The 27,643-nt window shown below is 59.3% G+C and overlaps 1 protein-coding gene across 1 annotated transcript in view; it reads right to left on the minus strand.

Annotated features, from left to right (window-relative positions):
- PTPRS (protein tyrosine phosphatase receptor type S) overlaps nucleotides 1-27,643 on the minus strand; it is a 96,056-nt gene that overhangs the window by 27,038 nt on the left and 41,375 nt on the right. The window contains exons 5-10 of the mRNA XM_070624721.1: nucleotides 24,390-24,578; nucleotides 18,560-18,670; nucleotides 7,055-7,324; nucleotides 5,132-5,713; nucleotides 3,950-4,083; nucleotides 2,864-3,008 (exon numbers count right to left, since the gene is read on the minus strand). Coding sequence (XP_070480822.1) covers nucleotides 2,864-3,008; nucleotides 3,950-4,083; nucleotides 5,132-5,713; nucleotides 7,055-7,324; nucleotides 18,560-18,670; nucleotides 24,390-24,578 — 1,431 coding nt within the window. The remainder of the gene's footprint in view (nucleotides 1-2,863; nucleotides 3,009-3,949; nucleotides 4,084-5,131; nucleotides 5,714-7,054; nucleotides 7,325-18,559; nucleotides 18,671-24,389; nucleotides 24,579-27,643) is intronic.

Below are 27,643 nucleotides of genomic sequence, written 5' to 3' on the forward strand. Positions count from 1 at the left end.
ACAGTGACAGTTCCCGTATATTAAGCTAGGAGCTTCCTGGACTAAGCATCATGGTCTCCAGGTGCCGAGCACGAGGGGCCAGGCCCCACGCTAAGGGCCTCACTGTCGATAACCCTCACGTTCTACGCATCTTCTGCGTGCCCTAAGCCCTAAGCTCTTTTCAGCCTCAAAAATGCGTCCCACTGATGGCGCCTTGTTTAATTCTCATGGGCCCCCTAGGTGGCGGAAGTCTGCCCCCTCCACCCCATGCTACGGGGGGGGGACCAGTTTCAAAGTCCGCTGGCCTGGTTTCCTATTCACCCTGGTTGTGTACCTACTGGGTGCCAGGCCCCATCATCCTGGGTGCTTTCCAGACATCACCTCTCATTTTACAGACGAGGCAACGGAGGCCCAGAGACGCCAAGCTGCCTGCCTGGGGGGCACGTGGTGGCAAAGCCAGGATGGGACCCCCAGCTCAGCTGTGGTCCACAGGCTGCCTCGCCTTGAGGCTGGGAGCTCAGGCTTTCTCAGCTCGGGCCAGCTGAGGACGGCTGGAGCCACGCTCCCTCAACTGGCCCTGACTCTAGCATCTGCCTCGCCTGGAGGGAGGCCCAGAGAGGTCGCCGGCACACACAGCCCATACCATCACGCCAGCCTCATTGGTTCATGGAGTGTGTATTTATTGAGTACTCAGCACATGAACACCCCGTACCGGGGTCTGGGACCCGGATGCATCAGAGGCCCTGTCCTCAAAGACACTGGGCAATGAGACCCCAGGGGCCACTGTGATGGCTCACTTCAACTCGAATGACCCTCTGGCCCCCTTACAGTGAAATACCCAAACTAGACCCTTGGGGCGCCCTCCCTCATTTCTTGACCAGCCACCCCAACCAAAAGTGCCCAGGGTTGAGGGGGGCGGGGTCAGGCAGGAAAAACCAACCGAGGAATGAGCCGGGAGGAATGGATTCGCTGAGAAAGGGGGAGGAAAACAAAACCAAAATCGTAATAAAACAAGAAACGACAGTGATGGCGATGATGATGAGAAAAACCATAATAAAAGAAAGAAAGACACCTTCCAGAAAACTCCCAGTCTGGTTACCTACCTTCCACGCTTCAACTGCTAACTTATAAGACTTTCTTACGAGGGAGGGAGAGGCGGGAGGAAGGCTGAGCTACGAGGCCAGACCGAGCTCTGGGTGGGTCTCGGGACGCCCAGGGTGGGCACGCTGCAGTTCTGGAGTGGCGCCGGCGAGGCGGGAAGGTGGGACGGCGTCCGGGGAGACCCACGGCTGAGTGGTCTGGCCTCCACCTACCCTTGTGTTCAGCCTAGGACGCCCACAGCCCCCGGGAGAAACGCCTGGCCCTGAGTCTCGGCTCCCAGTCCTCTTGGGCCCCACCCGTCTCGGGGCGAGAAGTGGGGAGTCCCTTCTCCCCAACGCCCTGTCCTGGGCCGCCCCGGAGGTCCGTGTGGCTGGGCCAAAGCCACCTTCTCGACGACCCTGGAGGCCGCCTCCTTCACAATCCGGCCCAACCTGCGTGGCATCTCGGCGGTGGGGGGGGCGGTGTGGACAGAGATACGGATGCGTGGCATGTGGCTCCCCATTAGCGGGCAGGAGCACCTCTTGACAGAGGGATGGAGCGTTCAGGGGGCTGAATTTGGCCTCTGGACTGTCCGTGCAGCCCAGAGCGGTGGGCCCACGGGGTGGGAGCGGGGGGGGGGGGCACGCAGGGTGGGCCGTCTTTGTGAACCTGCTTGAGACCAGCGCGTACTCACCTTGGCGACACCCGTGCCGGTCTCTCTCACGTGGCCGCCCAAGCCACAGGACACCCTCACTGATCGCCTCGCACACAAGCACGCCCGGACGCCTCGGCTCGACTCAGGGGAGCGGGGAGGGGGGAAAGGGGCCGGGGTGGCGGGGGGGTGGGGGTGCCGTGTCTCCGAGGCCCTTGATCTCAGCGGCTCAGACGCCCCGACCCGAGTCGCTGTCACTCTCGACTGACCCGTGACCCCCTGTGCACGCACACCTGGCGGGGGGCTTGAGGTTGGAACAGCAAAGTGGTTTCCGGAACGAGGCCTGGGATGGCCACGCTGTGACTGACTGAGAGGGGGGCAGGGAGGAGGGCCTGGTGGCAGGGGCCACGACGGCCGAGGCCACGCCGGGCTGAGCGGAGAAGAAGGATGCAGCAGGGGGAGGGGATGCCTAGGCCCTCAGCCTGCAGGGAGGGGGGCGCAGAGCCAGCTGCCGGCTGCGGTGTCCGGGCCACGAGGTGACTCGTCTGTGACAGGGAGGCCGGGCGGGCACAGCGAAGAACTCAGGAATTCGAGCGCCCTGTCGTGGGGCCTGCGCTGCCCCCCAAACCTGGCGTCAGCTCTGACTCCTCCACCCCCCGCCCCCGGCAATGGGGGACCCTGTCTCAGGGGAGGAAGGGCCATCTGGGGACGGGGCTTCATCTCCGTGCCCCCTGCTCTCTCTGGGAACGACGGGGCGCGAGCGGTGACGGCCTCACGCAGCCCTTCGGACGCCTGTGCCATGGGCGCGACGTGGCCCAGCCACGAGCCCTGAATCCGGGGCGGGAGGAGGAGGGACCCGGCGCCCTCAGCAACCGAACGAGGCACAAACCGGCCGCGGCTCGTCCCCCAGGGCTCCAGGCCCGGGAGACGGAGAAACCGGAGCTGCGGGAGCCCCACAGGCGAGCCCTCGCTGCACTGGGGGGAAACTGAGGCACGGCCTGGGCGGATGTGTCCGAGGTCAAGGGGCCGGGTGGGGTGGGCCAGAGGCGCCCCCCTGCTGCTTGTGCCATCTCTGTGGGGTCAGTGCGCTCAGGGGACAGCCGTGCGGCGGAGGGGCCCCCGCGGGGAAGGGCGCGTCCGCGAGACACCTACTGGACTGCAGTGTGCGCTGGCGCACCGCCGAGGTGAAGGCGCCCAGGCCCTGCGGCGAGCGCGCCGCCAGGCGGAACGAGTACTCCGTGTTGGGCTTGAGGTCGTCCACCACGAAGGCCGTGGCCGGGTCGAAGGTCCTCCCGACCTGGGGGGGCGCGGGGAGAGGCAGAGACAGAGAGAGACACAGAGAAAGAGAGGGAGATAGAGATAGAGAGATAGAAAGGGAGACAGAGAGACAGAGACAGAGACACAGAGATAGAGACACAAAGAGAGATAGAGAGACATTGAGACAGAGACAAAGAGTGAGACACAGAGAGACAGAGATAGAAAGAGATAGAGATACAAGGAGACAGAGAGATAGAGACATAGAGAAATAGGGACAGAGAGAGATAGAGACAGAGAGACAGAGATAGAGACACAGAAAGATACAGAGAGATGAGAGACAGAGACAGAGAGATAGACACAGAGAGACAGAGAGATGAGAGAGACAGAGACACAGAGAGAGGTAGAGACAGAGATACAGAGTGACAGACGGACATAGAGACACAGAAAGATACACAGAGATAAGAGAGAGACAGAGAGATGAGAGATGGAGAGATACAAAGAGAAATACAGATAGAGAGAGAAAGAGATAGACAGAGACACAAAAAGAGATTGAGACAGAGACACAGTGACAGAGATAGAGACACAAAGACACAGAGAGATGAGAGAGACAAAGAGAGACAGAGAAATAGAGACAGAGACAGAGAAAGAGAGACACAGAGAGAGCAACAGAGACAGAGACACAGAAAGAGAGATGAGAGACAGAGACAGAGAGATAGAGAGACACAGAGACAGAGCAAGAGAAACAGAGAGACACAGAGACAGCGACACCAACGAATGACAGAGACAGAGAGACAGTGAGACACCGGAGAGCAGAGAAAGTGGGGCCGAGAGAAGGGGGTAGACAGACGCGGAGGCGGAGAGGGGACAGCAGAGGAGGTCGAGGTGCACAGGGCCGGGGGTGGGGGGGGAAGAGACATCAGGCGTGGGGTCAGTGGACACGTGGACCCACCCAGCCCCCCGTGTCCCCCCGCCGCCCGGTACCTCTCGGCCGTGGTCGCCCTCGCGGAAGAGCAGCTCATACTTGATGATGCTCTCCTGGCGCGGGGGGCTCCACGACAGCCCGATGCTCGTCTCCGACTTGGCCTCCGCCCGGAAGTTCATGGGCTGGCCGGGCACTGGGGGGGGCGAGGCAGAGGGACGGCCATGGGGGGAGGCCGGGGAGGGGTCCCCACCCTCCAGAGGACCCCGTTCTCCCGAAAAGAGGCTCATGAAAAGCTGAGCGCCACCCTGGAGGAAAGGCTGTTCCTCTCCAGATGCTTCTGGAATGTTCTCCACTCTTCTGATTTCTCTTACTTTCCCGGGGACCCACCCATCACCCCTGATGTTAGCTGTCCCCCTCCATACCCCACCCTCTCTGCTTCCGGTGCAAAAATGATTAAAAATTCCCCTTTCGAGTCACCCCAGCAGCCTCCTCACCCCCCAAATTAACCGACAGAGAAATTGTGCGGACAATATTTTGAAACGTGGATTTCTATGCTGTCCCCGCTCTGCAGCCGCCGGGTCCCAACCCTCTCGTTGCTTTGCTTGGACAGCGGCCTGAGTCTCCCAGGATTTGAGGTTCTGGAAGCCTGACCCCATAAGGGAGGGACCAGAAACCCGCACAGAGCTGGGGCCCCACCCCACCCCCAGCGCTTCAACTGGAGCGGGCGGGAGACCGGCCCACCGCCTTGGGGCGATGCGCTTCCCACTTCTTATTATAAAACAGGCAGCGTGGGTCTCTCCAAGGACAGCAGCGGACACGGGTCCTCAAACTCAGATGCTGACGGGGGCAGAGTAAGGAAGAGAGAACAGGGAGGCAAGAGGAAACCGCCCCCTCACCTCGGACGCAGCTGCGGGGATCTCTCTGACGTCAGGAGGCAGCCCCGTGGGGCTTGCCAAACCCGATTTTCCAAGAGAAGCAGAAATTTGGGTTTTTCTGAGACAACTTCCTGCTTCAAAACGCTGGCAGGAAAATCTCCAAAAGCCCCTTGCGGGACACGGGAGCCACTTTGCAGCTTCCAGGCAAGACCGCCAGCTGCGGGCGAGGAGAGGCATCCAGGTGCACGGAGACGCACCCTTGCGCTCGGAGACGCATCTTTGCCCCACCACCCCCTGCCCTCCGGAAGGACGGCCCCAAATCCCGCTGTCCCCTGCGGAAGTCACGCCCCCCCGCCGACCGCTCACCTCCCTGCTGTGTCTTGACCTGGATGGGGTCCGAGAGGGGCCCGTCGCCCACCGAGGTGAAGGCCAGCACGCGCACCGTGTAGGTCTCGTCCTCCAGCAGGCTGCCCACGGTGGTCAGCAGGCTGTCGTCCACGTTGTGCTTCTGCCAGTTGCCCACGGGGTGCTCGGGCTCCATGGTGTAGTAGATACGGTAGCCGCGGATCAGGCCGTTGGGCTCCACGGGCTCCTCCCACTGGATGATCATGGTGGTGGCGCTCAGCATGCGGGCCTGCACGTTGCGGGGGGCGCTGGCTGGGGCCTGCTCGCCCGTGCGGGTGACCACCGACTCGCTGGGGGGCCCCTGGCCGATGGAGTTGACGGCTGACACCCAGATCTCATACTCCGAGTTGGGGCTCAGCCCGCCGATGCTGTAGCGGGTCGTGGTGATGTCCTCCTTGATCTGGTACGGCCCGTCCTGGCTTTTCGATTTATACTCGATGACGTAGTAGGACACTGGGTCCGGGTTGCCCGAGTCCCACGTGATGGTGATGCTAGTGGCTGTGTTCTCGGTCACCACCGGAGTCCCGGGGGCTTTGGGGAGAGCTGTGGGCGGGACGCAGAGCGACATCAGGCACGTTGGCTGCAGACCGTGAAGGCTGTGTGACTTTCAGCCATGCAACTGCCCTCTCTGAGCCTTCACTTCCTCAGCGGTGACCAGGGGCCTAATGACCCCCATCGCATCCTCTATAGCAGGGGTCGGCAAACTACAGCGTGAGGGCCGCCATCTGTTTTTATAAACAAAGTTTTATCGGAACACGGCCACGCTTACGTATTGCCGATGGCTGCTTTTGCATTACAGTGGCAGGGTTGAGTAGCTGCAGCAGAGACAAGGTGGCCCGTCAAGCCGAACATATTTATTTTTTAACAAAATATTAGCTTTTTAAGAAAGATACTTACGTTTGAAAGAAACACTGGTGGTCCCTGGTCTACAGCGCTTTCTGTGGCTCACGTCTGTCTGTTCCCCATCCACGCTTGCTGTTCCCTGCACCTGGCAGGCTCTGCCCCCACATAACCAAGTGGCCGGCTCCAGCCTCCCTCACCTCTCTGGCTAGAGGCACCTTTGCCCAGTTCTTACCACCACCTGAGGTTATCTCGTTTTTTGCCTGTTCTCCCCCGACAACAGGAACCGAGTTTTATTTACAGCTGCATTCCCAGGCCCTAGAAGCATCCGCCAGGAGGAGTTCAATCCCTCAGCAAAATGCCCAACAACCCAGCCGACGGTGACACCTTCGAGACCACTCAGCTCTGCCACTGTAGCCCAAAAGTAGCTACAGACAAGGTGTGAACAAAGTGGCGTGTGTCAATAAAACTTTATTTATAAAAACAAGTGGGGGGCCGGGTTCAGTCCGCGGGCTGTAGTTTGCTGGCCTCTGTTTTAAAGCGTAAAAAATACTTGGGGACACCTTCCTCTGAATCTCACCACACACTCGAGACATCAGGAGAATCTGGAGTCTGGTCCCCCACATCCTGGCCCCCCACCACCCTCCCTATCTCTTTGTTTTTGAACAGACTGCTCCCCATTTATTTTCTCGTTCTTGTTCAACTTTTTAGTCTTTCCCTAACTTCCCTGGCAGGTGGGACCTTTACTCTGGGGTCCGAATGACATTATGTGGTCCCCATCACCGCTTGAATCAGCCTGTACCATGGCTGTGTGGCCGTCTCCCACTTTGGACAGTGACCTCCCCAGAGTGAGACCAGGTCTCATTCCTCAGGGTCCCGAATAATTTATACCCAATAAATATTTTTTTCCAAAATTGTCCCCTTCACAGCCACGAATGACCGAGCCAAATCGGTAACTCAGAGGTTTTCCACCCGTAACCCCCCCACCCGGGCCTGAGGTTTGGGCACCACCCGCCTCCCCCGTGTCCGGTGGGCGCTGCTCACATTTCACTGTGATCTGGGCCACCGCCTCGATGACGCCCAGGCTGGACATGGCCACGCAGGTGTAGTTGGCGGAGTCCTTGACGTCGGTGAGTTCCAGCACATTGCGGCCCACGGGCATGTCATCTTCGGGCGTCAGGTCCTCGGCCCCCTGCATCCACTTGACGTAGGGCATGGGCGAGCCCACGGCCACGCAGGTGATGTTCACGTTGCCACCTGGCATGATCTCGTGGCTCACGGGCAAGATGGAGAATCGGGGAGCCACACGGCGGACTGGGGGGCGGGGGTGGCGGGTGCGGGGGGGGGGGAGATGCGCGGGGTCGCGGTGGGGGGTGGGGTGGCAGGGGAGACGGGAGGCAGAGGAGAAAAGAAAGAGAGCAGGAAGAAAGAAAGAAGGAAAGAAAGAAAAAAAGGAAAAAAAAAAGTGGAAAACAATTTAAATATAAACAGGGCTCTTTCTTTCCCCCCGGTTGAAATTTTTTTTTTTCTTCCAAATGAAAAGAAAACAAACAAACCAAATTAAAAAACCAAATTCCAACACAAAGAAACCAAAACTTCAAAGGAAGGTACTTCACAAACAATATAGAGAGAGATATATCGATATATAAGAGACATAAAGCATTATTCCATAGCAACAGGGTTTCAGAGACCAGAGGAGCTGGTCACAGCACAGTTACGAACACAAAAATTTATCAGTCGTTTCTCATCTTTGCTGCAAAGACGTGGTTTCGGGGAGCAGCAACCCCCCCCCCCCGGCCTGCGCTCCCAAACAGGGAGTTCTAGAAAGTTCCAGCCGCCAAGTGGCGGGGGGTGGGGGGGGGTCTCTGAGAAGGTCGGATGGGGAGCGAGGAAGGTCGTGGGCCCAGCTGGGACCGGGAGGGGGCCGAGATGCCCTCTGGTGACTCGGGGGCCCCACCCCCACTTCCCGAGGGCCCTCAAGGAAAAGATGAGAAACTCTAATGAAATTTTTGTGGTTTTGGGGTCTAGAAACCCTTCTAAAAGCTTCTGTCGGATCTGACAAGGTTCCATTGATAGATGCAGCTCTCAGACTCACAAACAGCATGCAAAATAGGTTGGTCGAGAGAAGAGAGAGAGAGAGAGAGAGAGAGAGAGAGAGAGAGAGAGAGAGACAAGCAGAAGGAGGACAGAGAGGGGGACGATGTCAAGAGACCTGGATCTCGGGGGCCTTGAATGCACACTCGTGTGGGGACCAGAGAAGAGCCGAGAGACAGAGAGAGAACAGGAATGGAGAGACAGAGAGAGAGAGAGAGGGACAGAGACAGAGAAAGCCGGAGGGGGGAGGGGGCCCACTTCAACGCTGCATGTTAATTCTAGCGGATGTGACCCAATGCGACATGTCACATTGTCACATCGCAGCCCTGGCAGAATAATAAACAGGATATTATTAAGAAGAAGAGGAGTCAATGGGGGGATGAACTTGAATGGTGAGGGAACAGGGGGACATGTCCTATGCGATTCCCAGCGGGAAGCGGGTGCAGCCTTCCGGCCCGGATCTCACGGACCGTGAAGGCAGCAGGATGCATTCCGGGGGCTCCGTTTTCAGAAGCTGGACGGGTTTCGGGGTGGGAAAGGAGAGGGGTGGATGCTTAGGGACTTCTAAAAGGCGTTGCTGCCCACTGAGAGATGTGTCATGGCCGTCAGGGGGGGGGGGGCAGGGGGACTCGGGTGAACCTAAAATCCTGCCAGCCAGAAAGAGCTGGTCCCTGGCTTCGAGGAGCCACGTGGGGTGGCTGGTCCTCAGCTTGGGGTGGGTCAAGGAGCCCTGCCTCCAACTGCAGAGATGACAGCCGGAGCCCCGGGGAGGCTCAACCAGGCCACCAAGGGACGTCCAGCATCTCGACTTGTCTCACACGGTCTTGGGGTGCAGCCGGACCCCTGAGGGGGTGCGTATAGGGGGGCTCTGGCCTGCCCTACAGAGGAGGGGGCTCCAGGGGTGTAATAAAGGGAGGCAGCTAGTTCCCTCTCTTCCAGCCTGGGTTCCCAGCTGGAAGGCCCTGCTCCCTGAACCCCGGCTGGAGGCCAAGAGAAGGGGGAGCTCCTTGGGGGCAGGAGGAGGGCCAAGGAGCCAGCAGCCCTTCGGAAAAGGAAGCCCCACGAAAAGTCCAGAGTCACACTGGAGACGGGATGAGGAAGTGGAAGGGATGGCAGAGAGGGAGGAGCGGGAGCGGGGGTGGGGAGACAGAGGGCCATGCAGACAGACTGGGGGCGAGGGGCGGGGCCGGCCGCTGAGATGGGGGGCGGCTTTCTGGCAGGGCCGGGCGGAGGGTTGGGGGGCGTCGGGGGGAGAATGGGGTCCGGCCAGCCAGCGGACAGACGCGGTCCAGGCCAGCCGCCGGCATCCACAGCGAGGCATGAGTGGGATGCCTGGATGCGGCGTTGTCATGGAAACGGAACACGATGGGGGATGAGCGTGGGGGAGCTAATTAATCGAGGACAGAAAGCGGGCGGGCGTCGAGGTCCAAAACAAAACCAGGAGAAACAAATGAAAGAAGAGAGCGGAGGGAAAAAAAAAAAAAAATTATCCCCAAACCAACCGAACGGAAAAAAAAAATCCCTCGGAAAGAAAAAGGCCCAAAAGCAAGAAGAAAAAAACAAAACCGAACAAAACATGGAATGGCTGTGGGGCTGAAAATCGGGGTCTGAAAGGAGGCGGGCTGTGGCTTCCCCAGGGAGGTGCCCCCCCCACCCCCGGCAGAACACAGGGTCTGGCCTCCTCACCCTGCACCCAAGACCCTCCGTGGAGGGTTCGAGGCGGCCACAGAGGTGAGACACTCGCGGAGAAAGAAGCTTTGGAACAAACCGACCCGGCCCCACTGGAGCCCCTCGCGGCCACATCTCAGTGACACCCTGCCCCTCGCTCAGGGCTGAACAGAAAGAGGTCCAGACACTCTCATCGCAGAGCAAAGGCAAAACTCCTCGGGGCCTCAGCATCCCATAGAAAAGCTCTCCGGGCGGGGGTGGGTGGGTGGGGGGAGCCGATCTGGCTGAATGAGCGATGCTCAGCCTGGGCATGAGGCCAGTGAAGTTCCCTTCTGGCCTCCCAGGGCGGGGGAAAGGTCAAGGAAATGCTACACCTTGAGGGAGTCTGGGAATGAATGAGAAATAAAAAAGATAATAATAAAGGAAAGACTAAGAATTTGTATGGAATCCTCAACTCGCTCTATCACTCCCGACTTGGAGAGGCGACTGTTCTTCTGCCTACTTTGTGGATGGGGGAGCGGAGGCTCAGGGCGGGGACAGGAAGACACAGAGAACGGAAGTGGTGGGGCCAGAGCTCAAAGGCGGGCATGCCTGGTTCCCGCATCTCAGATAAACTGAGCCTTCTTTCACTACCATAAGTAGCAAGAATTATAGGCTGGTGTCCCTTCTTGGCATGTGGTTCTTTCAAACTTGTGTGTCCTTACCCTCTTGGGACACCAATGAGGACAGTGCCCATTGGCTATACCCACCTATCAACTGAGTAATGCCCAGTAACCACCAATTAAATAACACCCAGCAGCCATCATGATAAATGTCCAGAAGCCATCAGTAAAAGGCTCATACTGAAAGGGGTTGTTGGAACATCAAGAGCCAGCTTTAGGATTCAAAGGTTAGATGCGAACCCAATTTGTTCCTCTGTGAGGCTCAAACGTCTCGCCCAAAAGACCCCGTTTGCATCTGATCTTAAAATCTTATCTTTGAATATCTCCCCTTAGGAAGGAACATCCCTTGGAAGGTCTCTCTAACTTTTTTCAGAAGGAAAGACAAGGCATGCGTCTTGAATATGTAGCAGCCTTCTGCACAGGAATTATAAGTCAGTTCGATGTGGGAGGGCATTTATCAACCACAGTAATTTTAGTGCTTACGATCCACAACATGGCCGGCAGCCATCAGTTAAAGGGATCTGCCAATAGCCATAAAGGCTGTTTCCTAAGACGCTTTGCCCACTTGCTTTCTCACCCACCCCGTTCGTCTCGAAGGGGGTGCTGTAGGAAGAGGGCTGGTTTGCCACGAGTTTGGGGAGAATCGTGCCCATTGGCGCTGGGTGGCTCAGAACCCCCTCCCTCCCCGGGAGGTCTCATAGGGCCTCTGGGCACCCTCCCAGCTGGCAGGGCGGGCGGCTGACGCTGTGTTCTGCCCAGTATGGTACTGACACCCACCCGCGTCATCTTTCCACCCCCGGCTGCAAGCTTGAGGTGCGGGTTAGAAAGTAAGGTGGGCGCGGAGCCCACGGGACGGCGTGGCCCCGCGGGACCCCCGCCCCCAATTACCGACCTGAATGGAGGGTCCAGGCGGGTTATAAGGGGACCACACCAGCCTTGGTCCTCAGCATGCTCCAGCTGGCTTCCGTTTCCAGCTCTTCTCCTCACCGAGTAGCCGGGGGGTCCCAGCGGGAGGGGGACCCGCGTGGGTGACGGGGTCAGGAGGGTGCGCGGTGCGGGGCGGGGGGAGGGGAGTGGCGGGTTTGTGGGGGGCGGGGGGGTGGGTCGCTTCAAACCCCGATTCACATGGAAAAAAACAACTCAAAAACCGTCAAAGCAACCGGGAGACGACCCTTTCCCCAGGCAGAAAGAGGCAGAAACTCAAAAACCGAAAGGTGGGGGGGGGGTGTGGGGGGAAGGTGGTGGTTGGGGGGAGGAGGGTGGGGGAGGGGGGAGGGAGAAACTCAAAAGTGAGGTGATCTGGCTGAAGCTTTAGGTAAGGAACTTAACAGTGTGACGCATCTCAATGATTCAGCAAGCCGCGGCTCCGAGGGGGTGGGGGTGAGGGGGTTCAGCTGGGCGTTTTGGGGTGCGAGAGGCCGCTGAGGGGCTCCCTCGCACTCCAAAACGATGCGGATGGGGAGGGCGGGGGAGAGACGCCCCATTCTGCAGCCTCCACGGGTCTACTTAAGCTTAGATTACACCTGTCAGGGGAAGGGAGGGGGGGGGGTCCGAGGCCGAATTCCACAGCCCGTACCCTCAGCCCCTCTGCTGAGCCCCAGCCTGCGGCCCGGGGACGGTGGGTACCACCCCCAGCCTGCTTTGTGCATGCTCCTTCCCCTCTCCCCGTCTCCGCCATCCTGCCTCCCCTCTCTCCCCCCACCAGCTCCCTCCGCCATCAGAATAGCGTGCAAGGCCGGGAGGGACCTGGCTGGACCCCCGGCCCACGGGCTGACCAGCGGCCTCGGCATGTTGTTGGCATTTTTTGAACTGGACATTTTGCTACACGATAGCTATTCGTGATTCTAAAATTTTTTTGGTAACCTCTCTCTCTCCCCACTTTTTTTTTTTTTTTTTGGTTCTAGCAGAAAATAGACGTCTTGCCAATCGACTGACTCCCCTCTCTGCCCCCGGCTCGCTGCGGGCCGCCGGAGACGCGGGGCTTTCCAAATGACGAGGTGTAATCTAATATTCCCTCACCGCCTCCCTCCTCCCCCCCAAAAAAACAGAGGAAACAGCGATGCAAAGACTGTCAGGCAGGCAGCAGGCGAGAGGTGTCGAGAGCTCAGTGTTCCTGCAGAACGCCCCCTCCCGGCCGCCCGCCACGCCCGAACCCAGGAAAGCCTGCCTCCCCCCCAACCCCGGGAGCCCCCTCTCCCCTCAGGATGAGGCTGGGATGAGGAGAAAGGCTGGGTCTTCATCTGCCATCACCGACCCCCAGAATCAAGTCAGAGGCCTTGGAGACCGGGTAGGGGGGAGATGTGGCCCGGTGCGATCAACAAACACTGGGTAGCTTGCCAACACACCCCAGGGAAGTATTTCTGGACACACGGGAGGTGAGGGGGGTTCCAAGCCCCAATATTTGTATCTATTTTGGGAGGAGGGCCAGGAGGTCAGGGGAACACTTCAAGGCCACAACCACCCATTCTATGGCTTAGATGCCACCAATTTCATTTTAAACACAATTTGTCCCATAAAATGCCATGCTACGGATCTGATCTGAAAAGGCCTGGAGGTGGGTCGCAGATCAAGGATTCTGAAGAACACCTGGAAACTGGGGCAGTCTAGACTTCCCGCTGGTATGGGACACAGGGTCCCAGTTTCTGAGCTCGGCACTCGAGACCAGGCACTCAAGAATCCCAGCCCCCTCGTGCCTCCTCCCAAACTCCAACCACATCTCAAGTCCCCTTGAAGGTGGAAAGGTCTTCCCCATGTCTCCAGCTTGCTCCGAGCTCTCCTGGCACGTTCTCGTGACATGGGGTGGGCAGCACACTATCTCTCTTTTTTTTTTCTTGAGGAAGATTAGCCCTGAGCTAATATCTGCCGCCAATCCTCCTCTTTTTGCTGAAGAAGACTGGCCCTGTGCTCATATTCGTGCCTTTCTTCCTCTACTTTATATGTGGGACACCTACCACAGCACGGCTTGCCAAGCGGTGCCCTGTCTGCACCCAGGATCCGAACCGGCGAACTCCGGGCCACTGAGAAGTGGAGCGTGTGAACTTAACCACTGCACCACCGGGCCGGCCCCATGCAGCACACTATCTAACTGGGTCCTGTGCATCGTGGTTCAATAATGCTATGTGGCTGGACCACGTGGTAAAGGCAGCATCTTTAGCCGCTCACTCACACCTTAAAGGCTTACAATTTTAAAGAGAGAAAAACGAAAATGAACAGCCAGGGAGCATGTAAGCTGATCCTCTTTCCCGGTGGAGTTCTGGAAGTAAAGCTGCCGGCAGCGTTAAAAAACACAGGCTGGGTTTTGACTCTGGCCCTTTGGATCCCAGAGATAAATTTGGGGGGAAGGGCAAGTCTGAAAGCCCCACCCCCTTGGACAATCCAGGGTCAGCAGAAGCTGGAGACTTTGAATGGAAGGAAGAGGTAGGTGGGGGTGGGGATTTCTCGCAATCATTAAGTCTCGGGACCGGCTGCTCCGGCAACAATGTAAATATTTGTAACTTTCCCGGCAGAGCACGCCAGGTGGCCCCCGGCTTCCAGTGGGCTGGTGATTATCTGCAAGGGCAGCTTAGCACCCAAGCTGGGCCCTTTTTTGGCCTCCTTCTGATACGGTGGCTGCAGAATTTCCTAGGGGAGCAACGGGGATAAGATGAGAGATGCAGCTCTGGGGAAACCATCCATCTCACGGGAATGGGGTTGGAGCCGGGAGACAATGCGATTATGAGATGGGCTCCGAAAAGCACCAGAGAAAAAGGACATCTGAGCAAACGAATTTTAGCTTCTGCCCCATGACTCTTTTGAAAGCAGTTTCCCATAAGCCATCTTATTGCAACAGCGGATCTGTGAGGTACATAACGGGGAAACTGAGGTCCCCGAAGAAGGGAAGTGACTTGCCCAGATCATTTCCTTCAACTCTTTACTTCCCTGTTCTACGACAAAACCACTGGCGATTTCTTACGTGCCATGCACTACACAGGGCACTTCATGAGCACTAATTAGCTTGACGGAATCCTCCTGCCTCCTCTGTGAGCCAGGCACACTGACATCCTTACTGTTCAGATGAGGAAATGGGAATTAAAGCAATCAAGTGACTAGCCTGAGGTCACACACTCAGGGAGGGGCTGAGGCAGGGTTGGAATCTGAGTTTGCCAGAGCCTAGGGTCTGTGCTCTCACCACTAGGCTATCCTGCCCCAAAGTCCAAGTGCTCTTCAGAGACCCTCAGCTACCCCTCAGTTCCAATTTGCTGGGACCCAGCTTTGCTGGAGGGCCTGGGAGACCCCTCTCCTCCATCTTTTGGGGTCTTCCCTGAGGGTAGAGCTGGCAGCTCTCACACTGGATTCAAAAGGAGACAGGAGAAGTAAATCCCCTCGGGTTGCATCTGAAGTCCTCTTGCCGACTAGGCCCTGGACTTCATCGGGAGTTCAGAGAAGGCAAGTGAGGGACAAGAACGGGTAAAAGGTGACCCCAAACAGGCTGGCCTCTGCCCTCAATGATCATCTATGTTGGGGAGTGAGCTGGGGGCTGGTGGTTAGAAGTCTAAATGGATTTTATTGGGGGCTTGGTTTTTCTTTGGGGTTAAAGTGGGACTCTCAAGGGTTTGCCTTTCCTCAGGGAGGGAGCAGAAGGTGGGAGCGTGCATCTCCGAAGGTTTGCAAGAGTGAGAGAGACACACAGAGAGAAAGAGAGCGGAAAGAGAGAGAGAGAGGAAGGGAGAGGGAGAGGCGGGGAGGCAGAGAGAGGGGGAGAGGCTGCGTCCAAAATCCCCAGGGTTTTCTCCAGAATTCCACAGTTCTGATGCTCAGATACTCAGAAAGTGACCGTGTTGTATTTCTGGACAAAAGATGCCTATGACTGGGCCCAGGGCCTGCGAAGGGGTGGGGGGGGAGCAGCCAACATCACCTGGGAGGCGGATGCATAGCCCTTAAAGGGCAGGCTAACTGGCCAACTGTTTCTTCCAAAGCCGGTCATGCTACATCTCCTGATGGGCGGTTCCGTATCTGTGCCCAGCCAGGACGCACCAGGTCATCGCACCAGCTGCCGTTTTGGATGCTGCCTACATGCCACGCGTGCATCATTTTGGGAGGGCGGCCCGTCTTAAGGCGACCACTTCCCACGTTGGCATGTGTCGCCACGTTGAACAAGAACTCAGTACGTTGGCTGTCCGCTCGCCTGTGGTTCGAATGCTTGTTTTGGGGGTGCTTTCAGAGGCTGGGAGGTGGTCTCACGCTGAGGCAGAAGGATGGAACGAGCCTGCTGAAGCTGCCTTCCAACACGGCCGCCCTGTGGGGCCGGACCACCCGCTCTGCGTCAAAGGGGGCCGGCCAGCGAGGTCAGGCAGATCGGGCTGCTCCCCCGACACACCCCACCCAGGTTCCGACCTCCCGCCGTTTGTCTATGCCACCTCCCTGGCGCCCTCGAGCCCGGGCGGTCACTTTCTGCCCCCAGCATCCCAGCTGTGGGACCCCTTCCGCCCTCCCGGATGGTAGTTGGGACAGGAACACTGGCTTGTATATACCACAATGCGTTTGGAGAACAATCACAGAACGGCTCAGCCCAAGACACCGAAACTAAAGAGCACGCAGCACGAGACACAACCGAAGACGAAAGGCGTTGGGGGAGAAGGGGACCGGGCGGAGGGGACGGGAGGGAACCAAAGAAAAGGAACCAACTGACTTTTCCCCCCCGCTTCAAAAGGAAACAGAACCAAAAAATAATAATAATAATAATAAACAAAAAGAAGAAAGAAAGAAAAGCGAAGGAAACCAAGGAGGAAAAAACGGAAGACGAGAAACACTCCAACAGAAGGTGTTGGGAACCAGCAAACCGAACCGACAAGAGTGGCATGCAGAGAAATTGGTACATTCTCCCAGCATGCATCAGGCCCAAGTTACCATGACGACGAGGAATGCAAAAAAACTTAGCAACAACATTACCAACAGATGCAAAGAGGCCACCACAATGCAAGCATCGCCAGTGTGCGGCCGGCCCTAGGCCGGGCTGGGCGCGGCTGAGGTTTTCGTGTCTTTCTGGGTTTTTGCTCTCGCTTGGCGGTTTTTTTTGTTTGTTTGTTTGTTTGTTTGGTGCGCTTTGCGCTCATCGTTTGTATTCCGTTATTTATTTATTTTTCTTTGCGTTCGTTTTTCTCTTATTTTCTGGGTGCGTGTCTGCGGGTGTCTGTGGGCGTGTGCGTGTCCGTGTGTGTGTGTGTGTGTGTGTGTGTGCACGTGCGTGCGTGTCACTTTCGGAATGTAAAAATGTGGGTAAAGAAAGTCAAAAAGAAAAAAAATACACCAACCTTCTCGAAGTTCTGAGGAATGTAAAGGGGGTTTGATGCAGAACACAATGACATGGGGAGAAGAGAAAAAATAGGGGAGATACAGAGAGTAAAAAGAGGACTTGCCAAGGCTATAAGCTGTCATAGTCTGTTGTTTTTTTTTTTTTCTCTTTAAACCAAAAAAAAAAAATTGAAATTAAAAAATAAAAAAGAACAACAATGAACTTTTTTTTTTTCCTCGACACACACGAGCTACATCTGCCTTCCACGATTCTTTTCTTAAATTCAATTTTGGAGTGTCTGAGACCCAGGCAAAGATGGCAGGGCTGGACCCCCGAAAGGAAGGAGGCTCGAGCCGGGGGACCCCCCACCGCCCTCGTCGCGCCCTCGCTGGAGCCCCGGCCCCCGCCCCGTGCCCACTGTCCACACTCTCCTCGAGCTCTGCCAGACTCACAAACCCCCGTCCCGGGTGTTTGCAGAGAAATAAGCGGGTTAGACGAAGTACTGGTCAGTTGGAGTCGGGGACCCGCGCGGTCACTCACCAGAGGCGCCCGCGTGGCAGCGGATGGGAGGCGGGCCCCCTGCCCGCCCGCCCGCGCGCGCCCGCATTCCCGTCCCCTCCCTCATGCAGCCTCCTTCTCAGAGACTAAGATGTCAAACCCCCCCCGGAGATGCAGAACCAAGCTGCTGCTTCAGGGCCCCCGGGGGGCTGTGCGTGGCGGGCGTGGGGGGGACCACGGGGCTGTGGGCGCCAGAGGACTGCCCGGCCTCCCGCGTGGAGAAGGGTAGGGGCTGCGTGCGGTGGATGCGAGAAGTGGGGCTGGAGGAGGGCGGTGCGGTCGAGGACACAGAGTCAGTCGGGGCACCCTGGGGTGGGAACGGGGTGGGGGGGGGGGCGGAGGCTGTTTCTAACACGAGTCTGATCGGAAACAGCCATCAGGAGGCAGGAGATGGCGGAGTCCAAATGCTGGTGGACGAGGCAGCTTAAAATTTCCGAAAGGGCCCAAGAGATCCACACGGGGATGAGTGGGGGCTGGCAGAGCATCTGGGGGACGAGGAGCCCCCTGCCAGCTTTGAAGGGGACACCGAGGGACCCAGAGGGAAGTCTGTATGGATGCTTCCCAGGGTTCCCCTGGGCGGGCTGAGGATGCTGCCCCTGGGTGTGACAAAGGGGGGATCGGAAACCGGGGCGCCCAGCCTCCCGGGCATGCGTGCCTGCTTCAGCCCGCTGCAGGGCCGAGGCCCTGGGGCATATGTGCCTGCTGTCGCCCGGGTCCCTGTGGCCTAAACACATCCTTTCCTGAGAGCGACTAGGACAAGACGGAGAGCACCAGGCTCTGGGACGGCCGAGGGTGCGGGTTGGGGGGCCGGCCTGGAAGACCCCTCCCCAACTCTTAGACCGAGGGTGCCGGAGGGGGTGGTGAAGCGGGGAGCTACGAGGCCACGGAGTCGGGAGAAGCAAAGCCAGCACGTCACAAGGGGGGCACGGCACACACACCACAGAAGCCAACTTGGGGTGGGGGGGTGGCAGGCGGGATGGGGCAGAGGCCTGCAGGCTCCCCCAGCCCTGTGGGCCCCAGACTGACCCCCCGGCCCTGCCCCACTCCCTCCTGCCGCCCCCAAGTCCTGCAGCCCACGGGGCATCCATCACGAGGCCCGGGGGTTGGGGGGGTTGAGCCACCCCCATTTACAGGCAAAGGAAGACCGAGGTCCTGTCGCGACCGGGGTGGGGGGGCCTCCTGCTTGGGTCTGCAGGGTACAGGGGAGCCCGGAGGCTGTGAGCCCGAGGAGGGAGGGGGGACAGGAAAGGGGGATGGGGAGGTCCCTGCCTTCGACGTGGACGCGGCGTTCCCTACCTCGCACGTAGAGGTTGGCGGGCGACGAGTAGCGCACGCCGGCACTGTTGGTGGCCACGCACTCATATTTGCCCTGATCCGTCTCCTCGCTGCTCTCGATCTGCAGGGCGCCTGCGGGGAGAGGGGAGAAAGCCTGGCCAGTCAGGGGAGGCCTGGGGGGTGCTGGGAGGGCGGCCCCACAGTCCTGGCCAGCCCGATTCTTGTTCTTGGCTGGGCCGGAGAGGCCGACGAAAAGAGCCAAGCGAACCCGTGAGCCCCAGCCGGGCCAGGGTCTGCCTGGCTCGTCTCCCCACCACCCCAGACGGGCCTGGACAGACCACATGCCGCCCCAAAAATCCTCCGCTCTCACTGTCAAAGCAGCTGGTGCTTCCTAAGTGACTGCTACGCTGAGCCACGAAGCCGGGGGCTGGGGGGGGGGGGCGCATGTGTTCAGAGAATCAGCAAGTCATGCTCTCCAGGCAAAGGGGAAAGAGGACGTGGCTATCACAAGCCACAGTCATTCGAAAGACCTGGCACGAGCAATGTGCCAATTCCAGGAGCTGGGGATGGGTTTGCTGGTCTCAGCCAGCGTCTATGTGTCAACAGACGTGGGCCTGGGGTCCTTGAGTGTGTTTGGAATCTCAGGCCTCGAAACCCACAGTGCCCGTGAGCAAACGGAGATGGGGCCGTATTTCTCCAAGAGGGTTTGGAATTTCAAGACAGGTTACCCCCCATGATAGCTGAGGCAAACGATGTTGAGACCGAGATACATGGAGCATGTTTGAAATCCGAGGCCTGGACCCACGGCTTCTGTATCTGGAGCTCCCTGCAGGGGGAGGTGCGTTTCCCCAGGATTTCAACTCAGCTGAGCCAGGAGGCCTCAACTCCCTCGAGTGCTGTGAAACCACAGGCCTGGATTCGGAATCCTGGGGTTCACGAGGGACTGAAGGAACTTTCTCGAGTGTGTTTGCAATTATGGGCCAAGGCCCACATCTGTGGTGCTCACAGGTTAAGGGGGAGAGTTTTCAGAAGTGTTTGAAATCGGAAGTCTGAAGGCAAACCTGATACCCACAAATAGAGTGGAGGTTGAAATGCCTCCAGTGGGTTTGAAATCACAAGCATGGATCAAAGGATTTGCTGCTCGTGAAGGAATTAAAATGTAAAGAAGAGACCAATGTTCTCCAGCATATTTAAAACCAAAGGTCTTGGTGCCCACGAGTAAATGAAAATAGGGCTGACTTGCCCTCAGCGTGTTTGAAGTCACAGGCCTGGATCCAAGTCCTGGTGCCCATGAGTAAGTGAAAATAGGGCTGACTTGCCCTCAGTGTGTTTGAAGTCACGGGCCCAGATTGAAAGTCTTGGTACCCATGAGTAAATGAAAATAGGGCCGATTTTCCCTCAGCGTGTTTGAAGTCACGGGCCCAGATCAAAGACTTCCCAGGAACACAGAAAAATGAATGAACCTTCTCAAGACTATTTGAAAGCACAGGGCTTGATGAAACAGTACAGCGCCCACGAGTAAATGAGAACGTGGCCAAGATTTCCCCAAAGGTACCTGAGCCCACAGCCTGGAACAAATCCTCATTCTCACAAGTAAATGCAGCTGAGCGAACATCTCTTGGTATGTTTGAAATCACGGGTCTCGATAAAATACTTGTGTGTCCGCGAACAAATGAAAACAAGGCCAAGGTTTCCACAAGTATGTTTGAAATCTGAGCCTGGATCCAAGTCCTCATTTTCATCAGTAAATGAAACTGAGTGAACATCTGCAAGAAGGTTTGCAGATCCGAGGCTCCAATCAGAGTCTGCACCAGGAGTCCAAACAGCCAGTGCAAACTCCCCAGCGGACCACTCCTCCTGGCTTTGCTCACGGCTCTCCCTTGGAAGTGATGTGGACCCACAGATTGGGATGTTCTCTTGGGGGGCCATGGATGAAGGTTCTGCCCCTGTATAACACTCCCTACTTTTCCCTGACTTCGAGGCTCTGGGGAAGCAGGCTGGCAGGTATTCCTATAGAGGCCCAGAGAGGGCAGCAAACCTGCCCTAGGTCACACAGCATTTCATGGTAAAGCCAGAAGCAGACACTGACTCTTCTCTGGGGCTCCCACCCAGACCTATTCTAGTCACTTCTCTGGGGCACCACAGGGGGCTGCCTTTGAGGCTCCCTGTCGCTCTGCACCCTCAGGCTGGACCCCCTCCCCGATCAAAGCTTTCAAGCTGGAAGGCCCCCTCAGCATGTTCCTTTTACAGATGGGAAAACTGAGGCTGGAGACGGACCACGGCTGCACACAGAGCGATGGGCAGAAACCCGGCTCCCAGCACTCTGGGGCGGGGGCCACGGGAGCTCAGCAAGTGACGCCCCCGCCCCGCAGCCAGGTGACTCGAGATGCTGCCGCGGCCACACTCGGGGCCCCAGCCACAGACAGCAACACAGACACAGAGACTGGACGGACAGCGGGCAGGGTGGCGAGGAGGGGACCCGTGGAGGGGGCCTGGGGGGCTGGGCGGGCGGCGAGAGAGTGTGAGTGGGTGGTTGGGCGGGCGGGAGGGGCCTCTTACCTCGGATCGGTGTGCTTTCTGTAAGGGAAGCAGAGAGAGTCAGGTGAACGTCAGAAGGCAGTCCTGGGGGGGCCGGGGGGCCCCAGGGAGGCCGGGCCAGGCCCCAAGCCAGGCCTGTCCACTCTGCCCGCACTCAGGCTGAGCCAGCCCTGGGCCTGGAGACCCTGCAGGGCTCGCGGAGGAAGCCAAGCCAGGCTCCTAGCCGGAGGGCTCCTAGCCAATCAGGAGGGCTTCCCGGAGGAGGTGAGAATCTCCCGGGGAAGGAGGAGCTGAGTCTAGAAACCCCTCCAGGTTGGCCGGATTGGCGTCACCAGGCCCCAGGGAGGTCTACGGCCTGGCCCTGCTGGCTGCCTTCCTTCTGGGCCGAGGGAGGGAGGTCTGAGGCCTCCCTGCCTTCTTTCCTCCTTGGGAGGGTCGGGGAGCAATGGGGGTCCGGGGATTTTGTTAGAGACAGGGGGAGGGGTTAGTGCCCGGGTGGGCATTAATAAAGCAGAGGGAAGTGCCACAGACAGGCCAGAGAGGCGGGACAGGGGAGGGTGGTGAACAGGGATCGAGGGCAGAGCGAGGGCCCTGCAGCCTCCTTCGCTTCCAAAAGGAAAAGAGGAAAGAGCTGTCGGTCTGTCTGTCTGCCTGGGGACACGGACAACGCAGGCGGCGGGAAACGGCGGCCCCTGCCGGAGGCTCACACCCTCGGCTCATCTTCCTGGGGGACGTCTCTCTCTGCTGATGACAAACCCCCTCCGAGGACCAGGGGACCCCAGGGGCAGAGAAGCTGCCGAGGGTCAGACGACACAGCTCCTCCTGTGTAATCGAGGCCTGTTTCACAGACGGGCAAACTGAGGCCCAGAAGGGGCTGGGGAATCGTCACATCAGGAGCCCGAGGAAGAGGTGGGCCATGAACCCAGCTGGGGACCCCCTCGCCTGAACTTTGGGGGGGGCTCCCGTATCATCTCTTGCAAGATCCCCAGCCCAACAAGGCTGCTCTCTCCTCTTTACATGGAGAACGTGGGAACCTGCCAAAGGCTGTGATGTGGAGAACGAGGATCCGGGTCAGTGGGAATCCAGGTCGGCCCGGCTCTAGGATAAGGATGGTCGTACCAGAGGCCAAAGAACGAGACTTCCCCAGATGGCCAAATAGCCCATGGCCACTACACTGAGAGGAAAGGATGCGCCACTTGGGGATTAAAGGTGGTTCTACTTGTCACCCCAAGGAAGATGACCAGGAACTCTCATGGGCCAACATCAGTCATTTTCACTTTAGTAAGAATTAGCCCAGACATTGATTTCAGGGAATTCAGGCTGGATGCTGGGAAAAGAAGATGAGAAATGGCCAGTCCCAGGCCAGCTGCAAAACTCTCTTCTCACCCCAGCCCCCAAAACTTCTGTAATTTCATCATTGTCCAGCAGCGTCAAGGCCCAGAATGGCGACTGTCACGTGAGAAATTCCAGCAGCCCCAGGATTGCTCTCATGTCTCCTCAGCCCTCATTCTGGGGTCTGGCCGGCCGCTGTTGGCCTTTTTTTTTTTCCTCTTTTCCTTTTGGGCTCTGCTCTTGGCAGCATCCCCCGGCCCCAGGGCCTGGCTGGGGAGGGCAGGGTGGCCGGTGGCGACAGGGGGGGAGGCGTTAGTAAACATGCCACGTGGAGTGGGTCACAGTTACTTTCACGGTGGCTGTTAGTCTGGGGGTAGGGGACGAGGGCAGAGGGGACGTTAGTGGTCGACGTGGTGAAGAAACGAGACTTACCAAAGGTTTCTGAACGTTTACAACGGAGGGATAAAGAAAAGAGAACAGGAGCGTTACCGGGGGGTCACGCAGAAGCCGCGTCCTCGCTGGGGCGGGGAGGGGAGGCCGCCAGCATCGTCGGATTTATGACGATGAAGAAATAAGGCAGCTGGGGTTCCCGGAGCGCCCGGGACAGGCCAGCCTTCCTTCTGGGGACAAGGCCGGGGAGCCGGGACACTTTATGGGGACACAGGCACAGAGGGATGACAGGCTCTGGGACACGGCTGGACCCCAAGGCCAGGCCCTTCACCATCTCGCTGTATTGAGGCTACCACGGCGGCGGCTGGCGGGGAGGCCACTGGACCCCCCAGCAGAAACCCCCCAAGCCGCAAAAATCCTCCAACAGGCCGGGAGGGGAGGCTCTCTCTCCCCCGCGTGACATCGGGGTCTTTCCAGGGAGGAAACTCTGGGTGTAACGGCTGCCCTTTGCAGGGCTTGGGTCTTCACTGGGGGGACAAGAGGCGGAGGATGGGCAGGTGGAGCCCTCGGAGGACGAGGCTAGGCCGTGAGTGGAGGGGGCATTGAGAAAGACCGAGAGGCCTTCAGGCAGGGGTGGCTCCAGGTGTGGGTCGTCAGGGGAAGCGCAGAGAGAAAGCAAAACGTGTGTCCCAGCGTGTGTCCTCACAACGGGCTGACACACGCAGAGTGCACACAGGCACATCCCTGTCTCACGTGTCTGCACATACGAGGATGGCGGGGGGGGGGGCGGGGTGTGGCCAGGGACGTGTGCACACTGCCCACGTGCACGCACGCGGGAGGGACTGTAATGTGGGTACACGTGTGGCCGAGATGCGCGCGGACGAGCTTTGCTCTGGGAGGAGGAGGAGGAGGGGAGCCGTGGGCAGACGGCATGGTCAGCGTGCGCCCACACGCGGGAGGCAGGTCAGGCCAGCACGGGGAGCCGGGACACACACACACACGGACACATCGTGAAGCAGTGGGACGACTGACACAACGCACACACAGCCCCGCAGACGGATGGACTCACGGATGGGACACGTGGGTGCGATGCCCAGACACAATTGTGGAACTGCCCATCCCCGAGGTGGCCAAGGCCCTGTGCTCTGTCCCAAGGGCCCCCTGGCCCGGCCGGAGCCTGGACAAACAGACTGGACGGCCTGTCTGTGCCCTGTTATGTCCTTACTGCTTCAGTCTTGGACACACTCTCTCCCTGCAGCTCTCTATGGCTCCCCATTACCTGCTGCCTCCTCTGGAGATGCCCACCGCATCAGCTCTGGAAACACTCTCCCGCCTTTGCGTTATGCAGCTCCCCTCTACCCCTACCTGCCACGACCTCATTATGTCCTTACTGGACATGCCTACTGCTTCCACACAGAGAACGCTCTCTCTCTATCACCTTCCATGGCTCCCCAGTACCCCTGCTTGTCTATGCCCATTATATTCCCCCTGGGTCAGCCCTGAAGATGGTCTCCCTCAACACGCAAGCCCTCCACACCCTCCCCCTGCGGCCCCCCGTGGCTCCCGCGTCCTCCGGGCCGCCCGCACTCACCTGATCGCAGCTGCTTGATGCGCCCGTTGCTGGCGCTGGGGTCCACGGGCAAGAAGTCTTTGAACCAGGTGATCTCAGGGTCGGGGTTGCCGCTGGCAGCACAGAGCATTGTCGCCGTGCGTGTGCGCTCCACCACCTTCAGCTGGGGGCCCATGTCGATGTTAGGGAAGCCGGGGGGCAGCTGGTCCTCTGAGGGCGGAGACAGGGGGAAACCAGGCCGGCGCCCGGAGAGTACACGGTCAGCCCTGTGCGGTAGGGTGCGGGGACTGGCCGGCCCTGGGCCAGCCCTGCCTGGCTGGGGGACCTTCTGTCCGGGGGCAGGATGGCCCCCCAGAAAAGGACCCAGACTCCTCGCCCACCGCTGGCCCCCATCTTGGCCCCCCTCGCTCCTCTGTCTCAGTCCAGCCGTATGGGCCACCTCGTTCCTCAAAGGCGCCTGGTTCCCTCTGTGCCACCCCAGCCCCACCCCGGTCTCCATCTACTCAACCATGTGGCCTTGGCCTCGCTCACACCCCCAAGTTTTAAACCCTCCTGGACTCCAGGATGTCTGTGCATCCACAGAGTGATCACGACGCGTCCGGGGCCCCGCCGTGTTCCTACCACCCAGCGTGAAGCCTGGTATACAGCAGGCGCTCAATAAATGAGCAAAGGACGACCCAGGGGTCCCAGCTGCTGTCAACCCGTGTGAGGCATCACGCCTCCAGCCTCTGTCTCCCCGTCCGCTGGCCAGGGGCCAGTTTCCCCCCACGGCAAAGGGGGTGGGGGGACACCATGCCCCACCCTGGGGACCCTCGGTCCCCAAGTTCTGGTGACCTGCAAGAATGTGGTTGCCAACCGAGGCGACTGGCAAATGGAGGGGGACCCTTCCCTCGTGGGCTGTGCACATCGCACGTGGGCTCCGGGGCCTAATTTACTCGAGTCGATGCCGGGGACCGGGGGGCAGCTGGGGGGCCCCTGACAGGCCTACGCGTTCCAGCACCTGGATTCCAGGGGCCTTTTGCTCTGACCCCTAAGACCCCCGGCTCCAGTCTGGCCTGTCATCCGCAGCACACAAAGGTCCCCCGGGGTGGGGGGCAGCGGGCAGGCCCCCAGTGATGGGCTTTGTGGTCCCCCAAATTCATACATTGAAGGCATAACCCCAGGACCTCAGGATGTGGCTGCATTTGGAGAGGGGGCTTTAAGGGAAAATGAGGTCCCTGGGGCGGGTCCTGATCCAATAGGACTCGGTCTCTAGAAGAGATGAGGACACAGACGGACGGCACAGAGGGGAGACCACGTGAGGACTTGGGGCCCTCACCCAGAGACCCCCCCCAAGCCCCCAGCTCGGTGTCTGCAGTCTCCACGTGCCAGGCACCGAAGGAGGATGGCAGAGCCGGTCCCCAAGTGCTACAGGGAACAGAAAGATCCTGGGGACGATCAAAACGTCTGTCAACAGGGACTCGTTATACGCAGGCCCGGCCACCCTGGGGATGGGACAACAACACCAGCAAAAGTCACCCTACAGATTCGGAACAAAGGCCAAGATATGTCGCTAAGCGGACAGAGTTCAAGTGAAAGGTGGTGTAGACTAAGGGTGGCCAACTCGGGCCCCTGGGCCAAACTTGGCCCTCCGCTCGGTTTTGCGAATAAAGTTTTATTGGTACACGGCCACGCCCACCCGTTGCCATGGCAGCTGCACAGCTTCCTGCTCCAGCGGCAGAGCTGAGAAGCTGCGACAGAGACGGTCTGGAGCGTGAGGTCAAGAATATTGACTCTCTGGCGTTTTAGAGAAAAAGCTTGTCACCTCCCGGTGTAGACGAGGCTGCTCTTTGCGTAAAAGGGACATGACACACGTGGATTTGCTTACAAATCTCCAGAAGGGGCACAGGGCATGGGGGGGGCGTTGGGGGACGGGGAAGAGGTGGGTGAGAGGCCACCATGGAGGGTATCTTCCCGGGCCCTCCTCAGAGACGGGGCCTAGGTCGCAGAGGGGGAAACTGAGGCTCGAACAGACGCCCAGCTGCCCCAGGTCACACAGCCAGGACATGGCCAGGCTGGGATTTGTGCCCAGGCCTGGTGGAGCCCGGAGGGCGCTGGGGTGGCGCCTGCAGGACCCCCAAACCGGGCCTGAACCCACCGGGGTCTAGGGGGGCAGCTGGACCCTGTCTGAGGTGGTTCAGGCCCCCCGCCTGGACAACCTCCTGAGAGCTCCTGAGGGGCCGCCGGTGACGTCACCAGAGGTGAGGCCCACACCCGGGGCCGCTGGCTCCTGGCGCTCGGGGCTGGCATGTGCACGTGGCGGCCGCTCGCCCACGGAGGCGTCCCACGCGTGTCCTCATGCCAGCACTCCCCACGGGGTCCCCGTGAGCATGGTGGGCGGCCGCTGGCCGGGTGTGGGGCAGCGGGGCCGCCTGACATTCCCGAGGGCTCCTAATTAAACACAAACGTTCATTGCCTTCCACGGCGGCCCGATTCCTCGGAGTTTAATTAAAACAACGGCCTGGGAGCCGTGAGCGGGGTCCGCGATCAGATGGCGGGGGAGGGGGGAGGAGGGAGGGGGAGCACGGACCCTGCTGGGCTGGCTGAGAACAGAGGGAGCCAAGGAGGCCCGGATGGCGGGGGGGCCGGACTCAGCCACCCGGCGGCTAATAGATGCTCGCTCGTCCTTTGAACTCTCAGTGACGGCGAGGGGGCCTGCGGTGCCATCTGTGTCCCAGAAAGGTCAGGGCAAACGGGCTGGGAACAGGCGGGGCGGCTGGCGACTCCTCCCTGCTCCCCTCCTCCCTCCATCCCGTGACTCCTCCCTGCTCCCCCTCCTCCCTCCATCCCGCGACTCCTCCCTGCCCCCCTCCTCCCTCCATCCCGTGACTCCTCCCTGCTCCCCCTCCTCCCTCCATCCCGCGACTCCTCCCTGCCCCCCTCCTCCCTCCATCCCGCGACTCCTCCCTGCCCCCCTCCTCCCTCCATCCCATGACTCCTCCCTGCTCCCCCTCCTCCCTCCATCCCGTGACTCCTCCCTGCTCCCCCTCCTCCCTCCATCCCGCGACTCCTCCCTGCGCCCCCTCCTCCCTCCATCCCGCGACTCCTCCCTGCTCCCCTCCTCCCTCCATCCCGCGACTCCTCCCTGCCCCCCTCCTCCCTCCATCCCGCGACTCCTCCCTGCTCCCCCTCCTCCCTCCATCCCGCGACTCCTCCCTGTCCTCCTCCTCCATCCCGCTCCGCCCTGCCCCCTCCTTCCTCCATCCCGCGACTCCTCCCTGCCCCCCTCCTCCCTC

The sequence above is a fragment of the Equus przewalskii genome, chromosome 6, assembly GCF_037783145.1.
Source record: "Equus przewalskii isolate Varuska chromosome 6, EquPr2, whole genome shotgun sequence".
Lineage (NCBI taxonomy): Eukaryota > Metazoa > Chordata > Mammalia > Perissodactyla > Equidae > Equus > Equus przewalskii.